The sequence below is a fragment of the Muntiacus reevesi genome, chromosome X, assembly GCF_963930625.1.
Source record: "Muntiacus reevesi chromosome X, mMunRee1.1, whole genome shotgun sequence".
NCBI lineage: Eukaryota > Metazoa > Chordata > Mammalia > Artiodactyla > Cervidae > Muntiacus > Muntiacus reevesi.
In genome coordinates this window covers 141,579,711-141,602,141 of record NC_089271.1, presented here as the reverse complement: position 1 = coordinate 141,602,141, position 22,431 = coordinate 141,579,711, and the positions used below count along the sequence as shown (strand labels likewise).

The 22,431-nt window shown below is 42.4% G+C and overlaps 2 protein-coding genes and 1 long non-coding RNA gene across 3 annotated transcripts; 1 reads left to right on the top strand and 2 right to left on the bottom strand.

Moving 5' to 3' along the window:
* Positions 1-923: 923 nt before the first annotated feature.
* On the bottom strand, positions 924-16,819 carry IRS4 (insulin receptor substrate 4). Its single transcript, XM_065915435.1, is given in 3 exon segments — positions 924-3,405; positions 13,061-16,771; positions 16,774-16,819. Coding segments are annotated over 3 exon segments (3,762 nt in total). The 3' UTR covers positions 924-3,400.
* Positions 16,820-17,002: 183 nt separating this feature from the next.
* On the bottom strand, positions 17,003-17,452 carry LOC136154738 (uncharacterized). Its single transcript, XM_065916896.1, has one exon. The coding sequence runs from the start codon at positions 17,450-17,452 to the stop codon at positions 17,003-17,005; it is 450 nt and encodes a 149-aa protein (XP_065772968.1).
* Positions 17,453-18,259: 807 nt separating this feature from the next.
* Positions 18,260-21,671, top strand: LOC136153545 (uncharacterized). The gene is made up of 3 exons (XR_010660413.1): positions 18,260-18,389; positions 20,827-20,926; positions 21,543-21,671. It is a non-coding gene; the product is annotated as an uncharacterized lncRNA (long non-coding RNA).
* Positions 21,672-22,431: the final 760 nt, after the last annotated feature.

Below are 22,431 nucleotides of genomic sequence, written 5' to 3'. Positions count from 1 at the left end.
TTCTCTGTGGCAAGGGTGATTTGGTAAAAGGAATCAAGGAGGTAATCATTTGTCCAGTGTTCCTTTAAACCTTTGGCTTCTGATTAGGCTGACAGTAAGTGTGCTAATATATTCTTGACATTCAATTCATTCATCGATGCAGAAATGTTTTCTGCCTGTTCATTTGTGTATTTTCCATGTACTCCTATTCGTCTTCCCAGTGGTTAAAAATAAGTAAATGAAAAGGGAGTCATTTAAAGGGCATGAGTAAGTAACAAGAGAAGATGAAACAAAACTGTAACTGACTACCTTAACCTTATTGACCTGTCTCTTCTACTTAGGATTCATACATTACCAGAATTGATGTGAAAATTCAAGTTCTACACTGGGGACTTCCCTGGCAGTCTGTGCTTCCACTGCAGGAGGCACAAGTTCAATCTTTGGTCAGGCAACTAAGATCCCACGTGCCATGTGGCATTACCTCCACATTTGGAGAATGAAGACTTGAGGTATTAGCTATTTAAAACCCTCCAGTTTTGAGGCATAGTAACTTTAACCCAAACTCTTAGTTATCCCAACTGCTTTATTCTGAAAAATGCTGTCAATTCTTAATGGGGCAGAAAAAAATATATTTAAAATGAAGTAGTGGAAGCAACGGGCTTCCCAGGTGGAGCAGTGGTAAGGAATCCACCTGCAATGCAGGAGACACAGGAGATGAGGGTTCAATCCCTGGGTCAGGTAGCTCCCCTGGAGAAGGAAATGGCAACCCATTCCCATATTCTTGCCTGGAAAATCCCATGGAGAGAGGAGCCTGGCAGGCTCTGGTCTATGGGGTCGCAAAAGAGTTGCACACGGCTGAGCAACTAAACAGCAAGTAGAGATAACAGTATTCATTTAAAAAATGAATCTCCACACAAATAACATTCATGAACACATTTATTGCGAGTAGCTCTATGGAAAGGCAAGTCAGATATATATATAAACACTATACAGAGTTGCAAGGTTGTCTCCCAAAACTGCAAATGAGATGTTTACAAAGAAGAAAAGAATACAAGAGTATTTACAAAGGAAGACAAAGCCAGAGCAACTCAAAGCAGATCTGTGAAAGCAGAAAGAGCAAACGTAATGAACTGTTGGAACTGGAACACTTTAGTTTTTACTGACTAAGTTAACTATGTCTGATACCAAATGAAGTAGAGAGGTCACAAAAAATCGTTCCATCATTGGTTTTTCTTAACAGCAGCATAAACTTGTAGCTGAAAAGTAAGTGATATGTTGGTACACTGACTCTAAAAAGATTCTTCCAGCACAATACTGAATAAATTAGTTGTGTCTGTAAACTAAGAAGTTGTGTCAAAAGATTGCATATTTGTTATGCTGTACCTGTGACTATTTGTACCTGTTACTATGTGTACTGTTGTGTATGAGGGCTTCCCTTCATTTATTCAGCAAGTGTTACGTCTGTGCTATACCCTGTCTGTTGGCAGCCTCTGAACCTAACATGCAAATAAAGCAAGAGAGCATTTTCCCCCCGAATAATCTTTTCTTTCCACAATTCTGAACGATTATGACTTAACTTGAAAAGAAAATGGTGAGAGAAGGCTTGAGAAAGGCTGCCTAAAGACTGCATTGTTACCATAATAAACAAAAGCCACACTGCATTTCTTTGATTAGGCTGGGGAAAAGCGAAGAGTCTGAAGGAACTGGTGAGACTGATGCCCTAGCAGTGACCAGTAACTGGAGTAGTGATTGGTACTGCAGCCACATCCTCTCCTCAGCACCCTTCACAAGGGAACAAACAATAAAAGAACCCCCACCCCATCCCCTTGGTTGATAGGCAAGGAAAAATAATAGAAGTCAACTCGGTTCTTCAGAAAAGTTAGTGTAGCAACACATGTACTAGAAGCCTGCTTGAAGATAGAAGTACACGTTCAAAGACATCAGAACCGAGCGGCAGAAAACTTCAGGTAAATGTTACACTACTTTAAAGTTGCACATCAAATGCGAAGCAATTTTTTTTTAAAACAGAGTTACGCACAACAGGTACATCTACAATCACATGTACACGGGTACACAAACGTGTGCACACACGTTAGCACTCACACAGCTATTACAGACACTCACACCCGTCGGTGATGAGGTTTGCCAGTGATGGTACAACAAGTTGTGATTTGTGCGCCACCACGTAACAAAGCTCTAAGCAAGCTTCAAGACCTTTGTACCTTTCCTCTGTGATCACCACCTGTTAGTGTCATGTTCTCAAAGGTCCAGGTTCCTAAAATCTTAATTCAGTTTCCATCAGAGACAAGCAAAAATAGGAAGGGGGAGCTTGCTCTGATTCATTTTTTAAATTCTGTTCATCTTATATAGTCTTGTTGCCCAAAGGGAAACAAAACCTTATAAGAGGTTCCTTTTGGCTTAAATTTCAGTCAGAATACTGATTGATTTGTACACACTAATTCCTTGAATATGGGAAACTGATCTCTTTATAGGAGCCCTGGGCATGGGAGGGAAAGTGTGTCAAGGAAAGAGCCAGAAAGAGGGGGAGAATGGAGGGTGAAAGGGGGAGGCCCAGAGTGGCAGAGAGGGTCTTCGTGAAGAGACTTTCTGAAGAACTTTGCTTCATTTAGGGGGAAAATGTAGGTTTTAAAATTAAAAAAAAAATAATGGTTTTGGAAATGTTCAATTGATTTGCAAGCAGAACATCACAGTATTGTATATGAAGAAACAGATCCTCTGTTCTCCAATTTTGTCTTTATAACATTGGCAAAGTTCAGTCAAGATATCAGTTAACAGTGAATGTGGGCAGAAAGTTGCAGTTCTGTTCATGAACAAAACTGAGATAATCTGCCCTTTGGTCCTGCATTTAAAATATTAGAAATGTCCCATCCAGATATCAGTCCAGTTGAAGTTTAAGTCTTTGATCAAGAAAAGTTTTGTATATATACTACTCAGAAAGATTCCAGATCATACCTACCTTCTCAGGAACATAACCTTCTTTATCTCCTCTTATTTCAAGGGTTTTCAACTTCAAAACTAAATCTAAGTTTTATACATTAGTAAAATTGCTAATGGCCACATTTATACATAGGTCAGTAATGTTCTTAAGAAGGAGCAAGTTGTGAGATGTTCACTTTTATACATTTGTTTCCTTTCAAAATGACAGACTGAGGAGGGAAATCAGAAAATAAAAACAAAGTAGAGTGAATTTCTTAATTCAAAATCACCGGATCTATAAGGCAGCACTAACAATGATCTGTGTTAAGATTATTCAACTGCCAGCATCCACTTGTAGGCTTTTAGAAATTCAGGTTGCTTTCTATTCAGAAGCCTGTGAATTCTCTTTTAGGCAGATCTGGAGTAGACAAAGATGAAATTCCATAAGCATCATGTTTCTTCTAAATTTGTTGTGGCAATGTAATCACTCTAGGAAAAAAATAAAAGATGACAGAATAAATGTTACTTTCAGGATTAAACTGTGAAGCGTTTTTACCCCCACCCTGCTCTAAAACAAAATTGAACTAGTAGTTTTGAGAACCATATTGAGGACACTTCCTTGGCAAGGACATACGTACTAGGCTGGATGCCTATGACAAACACCAGCACAAGCCCCACAAAGACCTAAAGGCAGTTACTCCTTTTGCCCCCAGGCTCCACTCTGAATTTTCCAGTGGATAGCAGCTTTGTCAATGTGCATGCACTGCTCTACTTTCTCCCAGTGAGGCCAGCAAGTCAGCCTGGCATTGGGGGGACAAAGAGCAGTTTTTTCTTCTCTCACATGCTTGATTATGCCTTCACCAAATTATGTGGCATGAGTCAAACGATTCAAGCACAGCCTTGGTGCTAGTCTCCAGATTCAATCACTAAGGTGTTAGTCACTCAGTCTGACTCTGTGACCCCATAGACTATAGCCAACCAGGCTCCCCTGTCCATGGAATTCTCCAGGCAAGATCACTGGAATGGGTTGCCATTCCCTTCTCCAGGGGTTCTTCCCGATCCAGGGATTGAACCCAGGTCTTCTGCACTGCAAGAAGATTTTCTTACTGTCTGAGCCACGAGGATTTCATCTAAAAGAGTAAGGTCATACCTGCAAAGGAGATTTGAATGAAATCTCCATCTGTCTTAAAAAAAAAAAAAAGTTCTGGTATTACTTTCTTGTCCTTTTGCTTATTAAGAGGGTACATAATTGGGAGTGGGGCAGAGGAAGGGTGTCTGGTATACTGAAGAAGGTGCTGGATTGCAGAAGGGATGGGGATAAATGGTCAGCAAATTGATTATGGGATGTGAGTGTTAAGACCAAGTCACATCGAAGAACCAAATACTCCATTTCATTATAGCTGACCTAAAAGAATCCATGGAAATCATTCCCCAAAGTAGGCTGCAAGTACAAGATCTTGTATTAAAACAGGGGTCACAAAGAGCCTGACCTGACTGAGCAACTGAACTGAACTGATACATGGTAACTATTCACTCTTTCATCAGAGGTTTTCAAAATGTAACCACTTGTATCTCCATGAAACATCAAAGCTCTCCACTCCCCTCCCACCTACTTATGGCAATTCGTCATGATTTACTCTATAGGGCTGTTCCTCCACATGAAATAAATTTTTAATTAACACCATAGATTAGGAAAGATATTGTTTTCCTGTCAACAGTGGGCTTAGGAAATTTTAGACTCTATGGATTTATCAAGTTTACATAGGCTGAAAGGTGTGATCAGTAGAGGTTAACCATGATGGTCCATGCTCAGTTATCCGCTGCAAAATTAGACTGTACTATCATTACAGAATTTTGAAGCTACTGTCAGCCAGAGGTTTTTAACAGAAGTTTAAGGTTAGAAAGGTACTGCACCTAATTTGGTTTGCTTTGTTTTAATATAAAAACGTTCATACATAGTATACTGAATATGCCTTAAAGGAGATTTCTTACTACTCCCTGTATTTCACAAGTGTTTTCCTAGAAATATACAAAGTAAGCTCCATCTGACTACCCCAACAACATTACATTAAGCCTGAAATTAGGGGCATTTGTTCCTATCAGAGCTTTCTTCCTTTACTTTTTTAAAAGTGACAGGGGTTCTAATAAAAATTTGATTTGTATTTCAATTGTTTTCCCATGACACCTACACACCAGCATTGAGTGAATGCTTGATAGCATACTAAAACCTAGCAAATAATGGTGTGATTTCAAGTTTACTTTACAAAATATATTCGTCAACTCTTGATTAGCCATGCCAGTAGAAAGAAATAATGCTATCGAAAACAAGATAATCCAAAAATAATTTGCTTTTGAAATGCATTATGGGAACCTGAGCCACAGATTTCCCTGTATAATCCTGTTTTACTTAGGCCAATATTAAAATGAGTTTACATTCCCCAAGAACATTTCAAAGAACACCATAAGAAATAACCCAGAGGCTTGATGGCTGGCAAAGGAAAGCAATTCGGGATTAACACTCCATCAGAAACAGTCTGGAAAATGAATCAAAGGGCTGACAGTCATATCTGAGTTCTGTTTCCTGTTCATTTTGATATCATTTCACCACCAGGAAGGTAAATGGCGGTGCTTTTAATAACAAGATATGATTTTGATGTATTACTTCCACTTGAGACTGATGTGTTATAAATAATTACTGTATCATGTATTCTAACTTTCTGATTAAGCAAAGGTCTTTTTAATGACAAGTTAATTCCACCCCTTCTCCAGAAGGGATAAAACCTCAATGGACTCTGATGGGTCAAAACATTCTCCTACTTGTGGCCCCCCAAATCTGACAGATATCATTTTCTTCTCAAAAACAAATGCAGCAAATGTTTCTATCTCAGTTTTTATAATTATATAAACTTGACCATTAATCTTTAATATATCTCATTCTTTTTCCACTCTCCCCAATCCCATGGCCTGTTATCTTACCTCCAATCTTCCTAGAACTAAAGAAATAATTCAAGTTCTTTTGAAAATTTTATTAGACAACATGTTATCTATCCCCATGGTCAACTGGTGATCACCAACAAGCGGGGGCAACAAGTGAAGCACTGAAGATGGAACAAACTAAATGAGGAGGAAATGGAAGCATTTAACCCAAAGATGAGTGTGTAATAATACAGTTACATTACTTAGTTTAGCATTGCCTCTGGCTTATATGTAGATTTTTTTCCACCAATAAGAAACAGATCATCACATCTTTCTATGCCCTGTAAATACATAGGAAGATGACTCTAAAGAGCTTGATTGAAGTGCTATCCCTCAAGGGTGAAAACTAGCAGTAACTGCCGCTAGTCTTTACAACACCAATCATAACAGACTATTGTCTCCTTCATTGATTAGAAGCTCAAATATGCTTCTCCCTATACTGGTAATGGTTTTGTGATGGAAAACTCAAAAGAATCTGTTAAGGAAAATGAATGATGCTTGTAAACCTCCATCTCTTCAAAGGTCAGTTCAATTGCTTCACACCTGCCGTTTGAAAGCAAGCCCTGGACCACTTATGCATGTTCATTCAGGTCTTGATTATCTGGATACAAACTATTTGGGGATCAGCTACAGGATTTTCATCACAGGTCAGCTTCTCTACTACCTCCCAACACACACTCAGGCCACTTCACGCTGCTGCCTAGTTACTGAAGACTTAAGGAATGCAAGTTACTGGAATTCTAATATAGGCAGTCTCTGATTTACAAGAGACATATTCCAGGGCTCATTGTTTAGTTGAAACTCAAAATAAATTATCCTATGAAAACAATATTATAAATAAATAGTGGACAGGTTTGTAGGTTCGTCCACACAAGCAGATCCCGAACTGAGAGGGGAACGATTTTGACTGCACCCGACAGTCATGTACAACATCATTTCTGTGAGGAGACATGTTCGAAGCTTTAATATGAGACTCCAGGAAAAGATCTCTTCAAGCCACAGCAATAAGAATAGGGTCCCCTAAATTCAAGCAGCTGTAATAACAGGGCCAGGGTGGCAGTAGTGAGGGGTGGGGTTGGGGAGGTCTGAGGGTGAGGACGGAGGCGTAACTTACGAAAAAGCAGGAGTGGGAATTCCCTGGTGGTTCAGTAGTTAAAATTTCATGCTTTCATTGCCGTGGGCACGAGTTCGATCGCTGGTCAGGGAATTAAGATCCCACAAGCCACGTGCTGTGGCCAAAAAAGAAAAAGTAAAAAGCAGCAGCAGGAGTTTAAAACCATATATATTGGTCAAACTTTCAAGGGCACCATGGGTGCAGGTGTGAGTCATTTTCAAGGTGAATTTAGAGTCAGTCTTCATTGATATTCTCTAAGTTTCAAGTCTACAAGTAGCAAATGAGTAATCATAGAGAGGCAAATGATATAAATTGTGAAAACTAGCTAAAGTGACTACAGTTTATGGGGAATTGGATATTCAGTAAATCCAGAAGACCTGGCTAGCAGCAAACATAGTGTGGTCAATTCAACCATGAAAACTGCTTTAAACACCAGCCCAGCTGCCTCTGTGCCAACAAGTGAGACCAGGACAGGCAAGCAATGCTCTTCCTGTGAGCTGAGCACAGGCAGGCTGTGAACTAGGAGCAGCAACTTCTCAGGAAAGAAGTCTTCCCTCTGAGGGCCTCCCTTCTCTTGTGGAACTCGCAGAGTGGGCTCACCTTTACTGCCAGAGAGAGGCCAGGAAAGGCATATTTTCCTGAAATTAGGGAAGGTAAGACTCACAGAAAACAACTCATAAGAAAGGGGGTGTCAGGAAGTTAGAGGAAAAGTGCAATAACTTTCTCATTTCACTAAATGTTTCAGTACACAGTTTCATTAATTCTAAAAGAAATTAGTCAGAAATAGTAAGGTACCCTCTAAAAGAACGCAAGTCTGAACTAGGATATAGGTCTACATTAAAAAGAAAAATTTTTAAAAACCTCTATTTCTCAAGTGTGCAGCCTAACATCTGAAAAAGAAGATGAAAATCTAAGACCTTTTGCTGAACAACCAATAACCAATGCAGAATTGCTAGAGAATGCAGTTTGATGTTATATGGTGAACCTATTGTCTTGGCAATTTTATCAGTAGCCTTAAAATTAGCAATCTGATAGTTGTGGTAAAAACTGAGGGTGCTGTATTCATTTCATTATTATAAAATGTAGCCTTTTTCATCTCTCACTTCTCACTCAGAACCATGCAGTGTTTTCCAGTAAATGATCTTCACCATCTTCGAGCCTGGCAGCACCTCTTAGACAAAACATACTGCAGGCTTTAATTAAGCATTTTACAAAAGTTATTTTACAATACTGCCAATAAAATGTCTGAGCTATTTTTACATAGTCATAAAACATTTTAAAAAACGGTGCTAAGCAAAATGAATTTATTTTTAAACAAAGATTTTTATGTCCCTAGGAAAGGATTTGATTTTCGAGGTTTCTAAAATGTTCTTCCCTGACTGCCAAGGGCAAATTTGCGTTTTAAACAAATGAAGAGCATCTCTTACTACAATGCTTTTTTTCCCCACCTGTCTCATCTTATTCTGTTTTTTGTTTGCACCATGATGGTGCCGACTAGAATATCAGATTTTATATATATAGACAAAAAGGAATTGAAAGACTTTTGGTAATAACTGGCAAATATCAACGGAGTATTTGGCAAAACCACACACAGGTGACTTTACTTAAGGAAAGGATCATTAACAGAAGTTTATTGAATACACCCCTTTCATTCCTTTCAGTGTTTCTGTGAAATCCAAATAGAGTATTTGTGTTTGGGAGGGAAAGATGAGCAAATTCCTCCTGCAACCAGATTTAAACCCTTCAATTCCAGTACAAGTTATATTCTTTTATTCCAAAGCTATAAACAGTTCAATGTAATGAAAATGACCCAATCTCTGGTGAATGGCTCAAATTATAACACTCTGAATGAATTACTTACAAGCAAATTGTATACTATCAAATTCAAGAAGACTTGGAAATTTCCCCAACCTTACCTATATCATAATCTTCATCAATAGGAAAATAGCAGATTGAACATCTGATGAAAGGGCAGTGTGGTATGCTGGGTGAAGCACTGGACTTGAAATCATATGTATGGATTTGATTTTCTGCTCTGCCACTTACCTCTTTGACCATGGGAAAGTTCTTAACACCGGCTTCAGTTCCAGTACCTACTATCCCCCAGTAAAATAATGAATGTAAATATGCTTTGCAAATTATAACGCAGTAGGCAACTGTAAAGCACTTCCTCCATCAACAAGCTGACAATTTAACAATGATCCCTTTTAAATCACACACAAGATGCCTGATTTCTCTCTACACTGGTTATCCTCACCTATTTCAACATGAAAACTTGGGGGTCACTCGAAGAGTTTGTTCCCCAAATAGTTTCCTGTTAATGACTCTGAAGCCTTATAGTTCATGTTTGTTAATTAGGGGAAGGAAAAGAAAGCAAGAGATCTTGTTTGAGTATTGATGCATGTGTGATATTCAAGTCCTAATCCTTGTTTAAAGAGGATACTTTGCTAGTGAGTAGCCAAAATTCCAAAATCACCTGGGATGGATTACTCAAAAATAGAATGAATCCACATAAATAATGATTGCCAATACCTTTAGATAACTTTAATAGAATGAAATCCTCTTTAATTGTTATAGATCAAATACCTCTACTCCAAATAACCATCCTTTTTTTTTTTTTGGTGGGGATGAATGTTGTCTAAAATAAGTGACCCAACAATGGTGACTGAGAAATCTCTGCTATGCGGAGATTTAACTCTAGTAATGTATAACAAATAAGTCCAATAAAAAATTTGCTCTCAGCACCTATAATTTATAGCAAGAGGATTTGGTGGTAGTACAGTGAAAAGGAGCTTATACCTCCTTCGTGTTAATAACAGGGACTAAAATTTCAAAAGGTAATTAATACAGCTTTTTTTTTTTTTTGCTTTTTAATACCAAGTGCTATTATAACATTACTAATTTGGCCAATTCTCTCACCCCTCTGAGAGCTGCTTTTACCTTCTCATCTCTGGAATGGAAAATCAGTTAATTTTTTTTAACCTTAACTAACTTCAAACTATGAATTCTACATCAGATACAACAGTAAAAGAAGTAAAAATGTATTCACAAATCAAGAGCCAAAATGAACATATAAAAAAACTGCATTCTCCTTATAAATGCTAATACTTATAGCCCATGTGTTTAAAATCTGAGGACTTCACACTTCTTAAATTATTTCATTTATTAAAAAGTCAAGTCCAGTTTATATTTATGGGTGGTTCCAACTGTCTTAAACAAATGGCTTTGAAGTACTTATATGCAGTATGAATTGTGGGTAAATGAGATTACATATTAATTTTGTGTTATATGAACAAAGCTGTCTCACTGCCTTATGGGCTCCCTTCATCTCACTTAAGTTACAAACAGATCCCAACTGTAAAGATGCCAATTCTGAAGAAGCATATAAACCATTTTAAGTGAAAATATGACTAACTAAAAAGCAGGATTTGGGGACACAAAACTTTAGCTTTGTGTTTTTTCTAAATGTAATAATAATAACAACAGTAACAACAATGACAGTAGTTGCATTAGTTGCATAATAATTCACGTGTAACACTTACTATGTGCCAAGCACTCTTCTAAGCATTTGCAAAACTTAAAATTACCCTGAGAGATACATAACTCCTAATGAAGACTGTGCTTTTGTTCCTTTGTCAAAGCATATTTATTATTTTCTAAAGTGATCTTTTTTTTTAATGTTAGGAAGGTGAAGGCAAGATCAGAAATGGGTGAAAACTATTCTACAGCTTTATAGTCACAAAATGATCAGAATCAGCCAGCTTGCTCTTAACCCTTCACAGACAACATTCCACCATATCAATTTGCATTAAGGTGGTAGCAAAAGTAATTTCCTTCCGTTTCTTTCTATATATCCTTGCTTTTATATATCTCAGTAAATAATGTGCCTTAATCAGTCTCAGGACCAATCATTTTTGCAAGAAACTAAATCACCTGTTGAAATTGTTGACGTCAATGTTTGTTAATCCAACGACAAAATTAAAATATCTTATATTTGCAAAGTGCTTTAAAGGCCCAAAGACCTTTCACATTCGCTCTCTTGTTTTAACCTAAGCACTTACCTCCCTGTGAGATACAGCCTCCTTGCTCGATAAAGTTAGGAATTTCCTCAAGGAACAACACATTTACAGAACATTAGCCTCCAGAATAGCTACAAAGTTATCTGAAGTTATTCATAAATCAGTAACCTATGCTAATTATTTCATGATCTAGATAATATTTGGGAAGACAGGGTTTATTTAAGGAACAAGAAATTTTCACTAACTTTCATCTTTGCTGAAACAAAGAGTAGTGGAAAATATAAGCAAACTTCTACGAAAACTTGTCCTTTCCAAAACACCACAGGGACATAGACTGCTATGGAACACCCACATCAGTATCAGTTAGGCTCAAACAATGGCTTAAGACCAGTTTTCAGGTGTACTTTACAGAATAAAATAGATCTGTTCTTGAAAAGCTTGGTATGAATTAAATGCTTGGAAACAGTGTTGTATATTTTAAATGCATGGTTCTGTTAGTGCTGATGATCGTGTGTGAGTGCCCACATGTGTGTGTGTGTGGGGGGCCCTCACAATTTAAAGGAGACCTGAACTGAATCCTTTGGCATGCCAAAGCATCCTTTTGTCGTTTTAATGGTCACTCCTTAATGTGTCCATGCTACAAACATGAGTTTTTGTAAGGCAAGTTTTCTAAAGCAGGGGGAAAGAGGGGAAGAGGGCTACACCTGCACTAAATAGGGAGCTTGTTAGGTGACTGTTGTGATCAGTCCCTGACTTGTTCTGCCTGATCAAGCACAGTGGGCAGAGATCCAATCACAAAAGCATTCCACAAAGCAAGCAAAGCAAGAATCTTCACTAAAGTGACTACTGGAGTGAAAACTGCTGGGGTCCATCCCTTCTCTTCCCTGGAAAAGAAGCACACATCAGTAAAGAGGGGAGGCAGTGGAGACTATGGAGACCTCATCTCCCAAAATTGTTTCTCAAGAATGTCTCCAGGGACACTGTAACAACACTGCACGATGTATACAACAGATTTACTTGAAGTCTTATTTCCAAGTCTGACAGATCCTATTCTTTCTTGTTTCTTCCTTTGGAAAAGTAACCCTTTAAAAAAAAACTTTCACTCTTCCAGGGTCAGCTGCCCCTGGGGTCAGGTCTGCCCCCAGGCTTACTATCCTGCTTTACTGAATTGCCCAGAAGATGCACCAATTAGATGTTTTTAATGGTTTCTAAATATTTCAAACAAATAGTCACACCCATTATCGTATTACCATACCCTCTTTGGCGGGGGCGGGGTGGGGGTGAATTACATGAAGAAAATGTGGCCCAGCAGATGACTTGCCTGTCACTATTAGTGACACAGAAAAGGAACTCTCAAGATTTCCAGCAATTTATCCTGTGTAAAAACAAAACAACACCAAAACACATTCCAGAGTCAAACACCGTCTTCTTTCAATCACCTGTTGTTCTGTATTATTTACCTTTGGTTCCCTCCAGACATTCACACTAACAACTGAGATTCAATCTTCTTGGTAAATCTCAGCAAACCAACATACCCATGACTGCTTCTTAATTTTCAGAGGAGAAGGTCAACAACTCGCAAAGGTTAACAGTTGATTATCACTGCTTAATATCCAATGCTCTTATTAAATGTCCTGCAATTAAATGTGGTCATTTGCAGAAAAGCAGTTTTTACATGTTGATTTGAAAATGAGTTAATGGGATTCCACGGACGACGACGTCCTGTTTGCATAAATCATAAGCGTTAAGAAAGTCTATCTGAAAGCATCATGTTACACATCCTTAAGTTTGAACTACTTCTAAAAAGTAGAACCAATGTTTAATCGATAATCAGTGCTTTCCAGGTAAGTAACTTACTATATTAAAACTATAGTAATGATTCACATGAATGAATGATTAAAACAGAATTCTACTTTCCATTCTAAATAAGCACCAGTGAATGAAACATATTCCTAAAACTGTAAACAGGGGGAGTGCATCGATTTATTAAGGAATTGCCACTAACTTCAGGGAAATGAATTAAAAAATCACCAACCTCTTTGGGGAGAGTCGAACTTCCCGTTGTCACGTCTTGCAAAGTCCATTCTCACGTACGTGTCGTCGTCGTCAGAATCTTCTCGCTCTGGGGGTCTGGGCACCCGGCCGCGGCCAGGTGATGGAGGCGGAGCGGCGGCTGCAGCGGCAGCCCCACCGGCTTCGTTCTCACCTCCGGCCAGGTCTGCTGATGGGTTTGGGGCTCTGGGGTTCGAGCCACCCGCAACGTCTTGGGCCCCGCTGACCGCGGCACCAGCAGCAGCTGCAACAGGTAGGAACCAGCGGACGGAGGCGGAGTCAAATCCAGCGGCGGCCTCGAGGCCGGCGGCTGCTGCGCCGATGCCGGGAGCTGCGACCAAAGCGGAGGCGGCGGCTAAAGCCCGGCCCACGGCTAAGGTCGGCACGGCGGCCACGGCCGCGGCGAAGGAGGCGGATAGGTCTCTCTCGAGGCTGTCGGTCGGGAAAGCCGAGATGGCGGCTCTGGCGGCTGCCAAGAAACTTTGCGAACGGCTTTGTGGGCGCCTTCGCTCGAGCTCTTCTCGCAGCAGCAGCCTCGCTACAGGTGGTCGTTCGCAGCAGCGGCTGGGGGAGAGAGAAATGTTCATACAGCACTCACAAAATGGGTCGACCACGTAGATGCGACCAGTTTCGGCATCGTAGCGAATGGCACTGTCAGCAAAAGGCACAGCTGGTGTCATCGCTGGGTTGAAAATCACTTCGATGTAGTCACCTTCTTCCCTATTAGCACTGCTCCCTGTAGCACCTTCCAGAAAGAAGGGACTGGCACCTGGGATAGCTCTGAAGAGATCTGAGAGGTCTGCTGGATTTGGAAATGGCACTCCGAACTCAACATTCACATAATTGGAAAAGGCAAACTGTCTGGGGTCGGCAATTATGCCCCACACACCTGGAAGTCTTTGAAGACATGGATCTGGCATATTATAACCTCTCTTAGGGAAGTCAATGTTGACGTAGCCCCCAGGGCTGTAGGCTTCTCTTTGCTCTCGTGTGGGCTTTTGTGGTTTTGGCTTGACTTTGTTTCCTTTGGTCATAAAAGGAAGTCTATTAGATCTCTTAGCCTTGTTCTTGGGGGGCCCATCACCTGAACGCTTGGAAGGTGATCCCCCATCTCTAGGCTTTGAGAACGACCCTTCAACTGAAGGCTTTGAAGCTGTATCTTTGGGGCCTCTGTTAGATGAGACTTCCTTCTCTAGGCCCTTTCCTAGGAATTTTCCAGGTAACATCGGTACATACTCACTGTGGTCACTCTGTCCCAATGGGGAGCTCCGAAAAGGATTTGGCAGAGAGAAGTAGGAGCTCCAACTTTTGGAGGAAGAGCCTCCCTGAGGATTTCTGGGGTTTTTGGGAATGGCACCAGCTCCAGGAGCCATGAACATGTAGTCACTGTCACTGTCATTGTCCTTTGAGTCATCCTCTTTAGCAGGATCAGGTGCTTTTGGAGGACTTGGCACAGGTGGTGGGCTCACTCTGGGAAACATCATCATGTACCCTCTCGAATCTTCGAAAGGTGATCGAGAGTGGCGCTTTTTGGACACAGAGACATTTTGAGGAGCCATGGGCATGTAGTCACTGGAGCTTGCGAGAGGAGCAGCCACGCCTGGCCTCATTGGCACATACGGATCATCCTCATCTTCATCAAAAGCTCTGGCTCTGTGGGGACCCCGAGCTGCACCTTCTGGGGGCTCCGTGTCTTTCACTTCTTTGGCTTCTTTACGTTCTTTTGTGGCCCCTCTGTCTGCACAAAAATAAAGTCGGAACCTTCCCCCAGACTTCCCTTTGCCACCAGTTGCTGCACCTGGTGGGGGTGGAGGTGGCGGAGGTGGCGGCATTTGCTGTTGCTTGCTTTGAGTTAATTTGCCAAAGTAGGATCTTTTCTTCAGAGATTTCCCACGATCACCATTGCCTTCGGGGCCCTTCCCGCTCCCTGAGCCTTTGCCCCCTCCCGAGTTCTTGCCACCGCCTGAGCCATGGCCATCTCCGGGCCCCTGGCCACGGCCTGAGCCATGCCCACCTCCAGCTCCCTGGCCACTGCCTGAGCCATGCCCAGCGCTGCCCTGGCCGTCTCCCGAGCACTGGTTTCCTCCTGCACTCTGGTCCCCAGAGCCTCTGCCGCTTGAGCCATGGCTGCCACTTGAGCCCTGCCCACCTCCGGAGCCATGCCCCCTGCCTGAGCACTGACTTCCCCCGGAGCTTTGGCTACTGGAGCCTTGCCCACTTGAACCCTGTCCACTTCCTGAGCCCCGGCCATTTCCCGAGCCCCAGTTGTTCATGGGCATATAGTCACCTTCGTTTTCTTCCTGATCCTCTTTGCCCTGAGGACCGCCTTCTTCCCCCGAGTTGCCAGAGCCAGAACCAGAGGCTTCAGAAGACACGGGATCTCGGTCGTGGAGGGCTTCTGTAGCGCACTGGATGCGCACAGGGCTGGGTGCGGCGCGGCGGAAAAAGCTGGCTGGCACTGAAGTCGCTCTCCTGGGTCTGCGCCCTCTGGGCAGGTGTAGTCTTCCTCGTCTGGAGGGGGGCACAGGCTCATTGGGCATTATGTAGCGCCTGGAGAGGAGCATCTCGTCTTCCCCGTCGTCACCGATGGCCCGAAGGTAGCAAAACTGCTCAAAGCGGGACCTTCGGAGCCAGCCACCGGGCTCGAGCGGCAGCATGTCCAGGTGCCTCCTAGTGGACAGCAGGGTTAACAGGTGGCCGCCGATGCTGATGCTGTAGCTGCGGCAGCGGGCTCTGTACTCGTCCGCACACAAGGCTCTCATCTTCTCCAGAAACAGCTCGTGCATGTTTTGGGCCACCACACAGTCATCCACTTGCATCCAGAGCTCCCCCGGACCAATGACGGTGGACCTGCCGACTTCCAAGAAGAAATACTGCTCCGAGTGCCCACAGCGACGGATGCTCAGGAGCTGGACGACCACGCTGGCCACTTCGGTATTTAACCTCACGAACAGAACCTCCTCGTCGGTAAGACAGAGCCGGAACACGCCGCTCAGCTCTTTTCGGTGCCCCAGCCCCCTGGGTTTGACTATTACCTGCCACACATCTTTGTAGAAGGGTGGCTCCGCCGCCGCTGCAGCCGCTAGCGTGGCCGGCTCTCCCCCCAGCTGCGCGCCGAGCTTGCCGCAGCGGCGGCGCTTACTCTCGAGGATGAGGCGGCTGAGCAGCAAGTACCAGCTTTCTTGCTCTGACTCATTCTCGGCCACCATTGCGAAATACTCGTTTTGGGTGAAAAGAGCGATGAGGTGTGGGTACCTTGCGTCGGCTCGCTGGCTCACCGAGAAGCACTGGTACAGGGTGATCACGCGCCGCGGTGCAATGAGTGCGGGGACCGTGGCGCCGGAGGCGGCCGCCGCCGCTGCAGCCGCCGCGGCGCGGACACTGTGCCGGAACTTCCTGGCATTTTCGTAGTATTCCAGCCGAGCTGGGGCGTCGGCGGTCTCGAGTTTGAGCACGAAGTAGCGCCAGTGCCCATGCTTCTGCTTCCGCAGGTAGCCGCGTTTGCAGACTTCGTCCCCGACGGGGAGGTCCTCCTCGTCGGACTCCGAGTCTGACCGGGAGCCAGTGGCCCTGGAGAGCCACATGGCTCCCGGACAAGACGACCCGGTCCCAATGAGTGCGGTGGGGGTTCTCGAGGAAAGAAACGGGGTGGTCGCCGCCGCAGCTAGAGCCGCCGCTGTTGCCGCTGCTGAGCTCGCAGTCTCCTTGTCGCTTGGTCGCGAGCGAAGGAGCAACTAGCCATGGTGATGCACGAGGGTTTTAAGGTGAGCGAAAGGGAGGGGGGGGGCTCGGGGAAGGGAGGGATGGGGGAAGAGGCCGTCTACCCCCTCCGCCCGCCCCAGGCCCCCCCTCCGCCTAGGCCCGCGCCCCCGCCCACTCCACTCTAAGCGCGCGGCGGCGGGCAAAACAACACGTGACCGCTGCCTCACGCGGCTGCCGCTGCGGCTCCTGCTACAAGCGCAGCAGAGGGGCGCGAGCCGCCGCCCGCAGAGGTGTGCGAGGGAGGGGGTGGCCGGCCCGAGAGGTGGAGCCGCCTCCGACCCCTCCTAGACCCTCTGGGAGAATCTCCCGGCCTGTGGGTCTCGGGAGGACCCACGGGAGGAGGCGGGGCCCCTGGCCACGCTGGTCCAAACGGGGACTCCAAGGAGGCACGGACTGGGGCTGGGGGGAGAGCCGGGAGAAGTTCGAGAAGGGCGGAGGAGAGGGCGGCCGGGCGGGGGCACCACGGCCGGGCTCGATTGGCTGCAGGGGGCGAGAGTGGGCGGAGCGCGACGGTCTCAGGCGGCGCCGGGGAGGAGAGCTTGCAGGGTCCCGGGACTGCTTGTTTGTTTATTTGGGAAGCAGAAGCCAGGTGAAACTGTTGCCAGATTCTCATTGGATGGGATGGGAGCCAATGGGAGGGTCTGGCAGGCAGACCGCCTCGAATTAATTAGTTTGGGGGGCAGGAGGGGTGCTGAGGGGCAAGGAGGCGTGGCTTGGGGCGCGGAGTGGGCTCCGCTGTCTGGCTGTCGCGCGTTCGGCGGTAAACAGCGCTCTGCAAATAGCTGTTAATGGTAGTGATAAATTCGTGCAAATCCCCGAGCCACGGTGACCCCGGGACCCTGTCGGGCGCCCTCTCTTCTTCCCGTCCTTCACATAAATTCTCTTTCTGTCACAGTCTGGTCCGCTAGTTCCCACCGCGCCCGGCGAGCGGTGAGTCTCGGGAGAACGTGTGGGCAACCGGTGTTAACGACCAGGGCCGACCTGCCGCCCACCGCGCGGCAGGCACTCGCGAGCTTGCTCCAGCCCTGATAAAAGCCCGCGAGTCCGGGGCACACAAATCACAGCGAGGTTCTCAAAACGAGCCTCCTCTTTTATTAGGGTGCGCTTTACTAAAAACGCACGAAACGTAGGTTGGCTAAAGAAGGTGGCTCCGGCTGTTTGATTAATGCTGACTAGGAAAGCACAAATTTGGGGGCCTGCAAAGTATACAGCCATGTTGAAAAAAAAAAAAAAATCGGACTCGCTTCTTACTCAAATACAGCAGTGTTGAGCTGCGGTGATCTTTTCCCGTGGGAGAGGCTTTGAAAGGCGCCTTTAAGAGAATTTCAAAATAATGTTTCCCTTTGCTTGATCGAGACCGAAAAACTTTAGAAAAAGAAAAGCTCATACCTAGAACAAAGGACCATACTTAACACATATCCTAGAATATATTTCGCATTCCTCGCGTCAAGAAAGGAAGCTTTTTGCTGAATCTCAGTGTACAGCTTGATACCACAAAAATAAGAACTACTGCCTCCTCTGTTTCTGGACAAACTGCTGGAATGTGGCGTGTAAGTGCAGCTTCCTGAAGTGTTTCTCAGTTTCTCTCTATCCCGCTCTCTCTCTCTCTAGGATTTCAGCTTCCTAAGGGTGGCGATGGGTTGATGTTACATTAAAATGTCAAAGGAGTGACCACGGTTGCAAAGAGGGATTTTGGAGAGGGAGGGTGGGATGTGGTATTTCTAAAAGAATGGAATGTCAGTTCACCTTTGCCCCTGGGTAGATGCTGCAAAGTGTATTATTTATAAAATCTAACAGTAAACCAGGCAAGGTATACATCATAAAAATAACCCCCAACCTTGCCCTCTTAAGAATTTGTTCTCTGTTAGAAACGGAATAAACACATTTGGATGAATGGCTCCTTTTTGATGCTCCCATTTTGAGAAAAAAAGATTTGGTTTTGACTATCTCCAAAAAACAAAACAAACAAACAACAAAAAAAAACAAACACCAACCATTATCATTCCCTCCGCTACCACCGGTTTATAAACAGTATATTCACAGGTGCTACGAGCAGCCGTGATTTCTGAAAGGGGCTGGAGGTAGAAGGAGAGTGGAGGCTGACAGAACTCTGGAGCTGCTACCCACGTTTCGGCTGCTTGGTCACATTATGTAGAAGATTCCCTACTCTTATAACCAAAATGATCATTAATAAAATCATTTGAGATTTTTATGATAGGTGTTATAATATTTCATAAGCCTTTCCAAGCACCGGGTTTTGCTTTAGATAGACGTGTTTTGAAAACAAAGCAGTGCATTTGAAAGTGCTTTGAGTAAAAAAAAAATTGACATTTTAAAATGTATTGAAAAACATTAAACTGCATGTTGAATATTTGGGAAATACTGAGAATAGTAGATTTAAAAATCCTCATGTCTTTATAAAATTTTATCATAGAGTGGTATGCTTACAATGTAGGTAATATTTTATCTTTTTTTTCACTTAACGTTGCATGATAACATTTGCCCGTATAATTATAGATTAGCCTAAACATCATTTAAAATGCAGTAAAATATTCTAGGCAGTTAATGTACTTAATCATCCCTCTGTTTGAGGTATTCAGATAGTTTTCATTTTTTCCAATATTGGAAATAATGATGCAGTGAACATCTTGGAACCTATAGATTGCTTTTTTAATGTTGAGAATTATTCTCTTGGGTAGAAACTGAGGAGTGGAATTACTGAGTTAAAATATATGAACCTCAATCTCATGTATTATTTTTCAAAAATATATCAATTTACCTTGTCATCACGCTGACTGCCAGAGTTGTATATTGCTTTTTTAAATAAAATCACTGATAAGATGGGTGAAATGGTATCCCATGGTTTTTTTAACTTGCAATGTTTTATACTAGTGAGAATTTAAAACTTTTACATGTATTTGTGGACAATAGATTATCTTCTGTAGAGTGTCTTTTTGTGTCCTTTGCCTTCCTTAGCTGTTGGATTCCTAGTGTTTTTTTCTTATAATGTGTGACTTGTTTACATAATTAAGGTATTAAAACTTTGTCATATTTGTTGCAAATTTTCCCCAGTCTACTGATGAAAAACCATTACTTTTAAACTACATTCTTTTCTGTTTTGAAAGGTGTAAATTTGACATAAGGAGGTCTGTAGTGCAGTTGAGAAGAGATATATTGACATCTCACCATGATCACTTTAACCTTATTTTTTTAAAAATTCACATATCTAAGCTTATCTGCTATTTTGAAGACAGAACTCAATTTATTCTCATATCAACAAACTATAAGAAAGCATCTGTACTTGTTAAATGTTATGCAGCACTCAAATAAGCAATACTTCATGTTAACAAGACATTATTCTCTAGGAGGGAACCCTTAGGACTTATCAATGTATTAAAAAAAAAAAACAAGCATGAAAATAATTTTAGAAAACTACTGTGAAAGTTTAGCAATGCTGATTATTTGTATCCAAAGTGTATTATTTGACTGCAGCAGAATGGAACTAGAGATGTAATAAAATGTTTCATAGAGGGATTGATTTTAATTTGTATGTTTCCTACAGTGGGAGAGGATGCGGCAATATTATTTGTGAATACAATAGTATTTGTGAATAGGGAGATTGTATGGCTTGAAGAATGTTTTTTTCTTTACATGGGTTAACCAAATCTCAGTTCTAAAACTTGTTCCAGTACTGAAGCTCTCTGGAGGAGACAGTCATTACTGAATTGCACCAGGTGCTGTAGCTTGTCTGACATATATTTAAACTTTCATTTTCCTGGACAACTTAATGATATAGAATAGTTGTTTAGTTTAGGTCAGGTTTCCATAGGCAAAATAAAGCTGAGAGCTGATACAGACCTCTAGATGGTTCAGGCAAAATGGAGAGACTTTGTGTTTAGCCTGAACTTACCAGATGGTTGCTTTTAATGTTCTACTCTACTTTGGTTGTAGATTCTTATCTCTTAAATTTTCTGTTTTTATATTTAGGACAAGTTACCCCAGAAAGCTGAAAGTGTCATAATTTCTGTAAAGTTTGGACTCTGAACTAAGAATCTCCAACACGGATTTTTAAAGCAGCAGATAAGAAGTAATAAAACCTATAATATTTCTTATTTGTTTACTAGAGTAGCTGAGGGGGGATCTCAAGCATTTCAGCTGATATTTTACACTTAGAAACTAAGGTAAATGGATAAATACAGCCACACTACCTTTGAAATAGTTTCTATTGAAAAAATACGCCTTGAATGGGGTTTGCCTTTAAAAGGAATTTCCTGTGAATCCTGTTTTAAGAAAGCAATTGTTTGACTGAATTGAGTAGTCACTAGTAATAAAACCTCACCTGTTTTTTTTCTTATACACATGATCATCAGTCTTCTAAACTCCACTTGTACTGAAATCAAAATGGATAATAGAAGTGTGAATTTACTTAGCTTGCAAACTGTTACATTAAATGTGGACATTTTTCAAGAGAATAAAGCCTAAGAGGAAAAAGTAAGCAGTATAAAAGCACTATTATTCTTGCCCAATATATAAATTGTCCTTTAAGTATTAACTCTATAGTCTTTGTGAGCTAACATCCAATTATGTTGATAAAAATGTGGTGCTACCTTGATATTAAGAATGATGCTAGTGATGATTGCTTTCTCTGTGTTAGGACATGAATAAAATCATGCATGATAAATGATGTTTTCTACACTACGCAGGAAAAAAGGGCTGCCCTGTGATTTCTAGCTGCAGCCACCACTTGTAGATGATGGCTTTTCGTCTCAGCTTAACTTCTGTGCTACTCAAAATCTCTGCTGGAGAAAACAACTGTCAAATGCCTGGCTGCTGCGCACGGAGCAGGTTTGTTTGCTGCTTTTGTTTCCTAGCAGTCTGCAGCTAAATTAATTAGAGCAAATACATGGCTCAATTAGGCTCCTAAAGCTTCCCTGTTATCTTAGGAGTCAATTGAAAATTAACTCAGTTAAAAATCAAGCATTTCTTCCCACCTTCAAAAGATAAAACTCATTTGGAAGTGACTTTTAGTAAGTAAACAGAACATCAGAACAATTAAATCTAGCAGTTTTCAGATACATGTCAATGATTTCATACTATATGTATTTTCTATGTTAATATCAATAAACAGTAAAAAAAAAAAAATTAGCTTAACGCTCTTCCTTGTTGGTATAATACAGCAGCCTCATTCTGAGTTTCAAAAGGTTATCAATTCATACTGCCCCATCATCAAAAGTTAGGATCTTTATTTTATAACTTAAATAGGATTCATATATGGTTAAATTGCTATTCTTTAAGAATTAGTATTAGAGGCTTGTATTTTTCTTTGGGGATTTAGAAATCTGCTGTCATATTTAAGATGTAATAGATTGTGCTTATCATCTGTTCCTCTTTCTCCAGTCCTCACATGGTCTTGCAGTATCTATCAGATTGAACACTTCCTTTCATTTCCATAGTCACCACACTGGTTCATGCCCTAATGAACTTTACCAGGGCTGCTGAAGTAGCCACTTAAACTGTCCTTACGCTTCTTCAGTCTACATATAGCCAGCGGAATATTTTTCCTCGCATGTCACATTCATCATGTTAGGACAA

Excerpts from the sequence above, each read along its gene's own strand:
- LOC136154738 (XM_065916896.1), bottom strand. The coding sequence starts at position 17,452 with ATGAGAATCTGGCAACAGTTTCACCTGGCTTCTGCTTCCCAAATAAAC.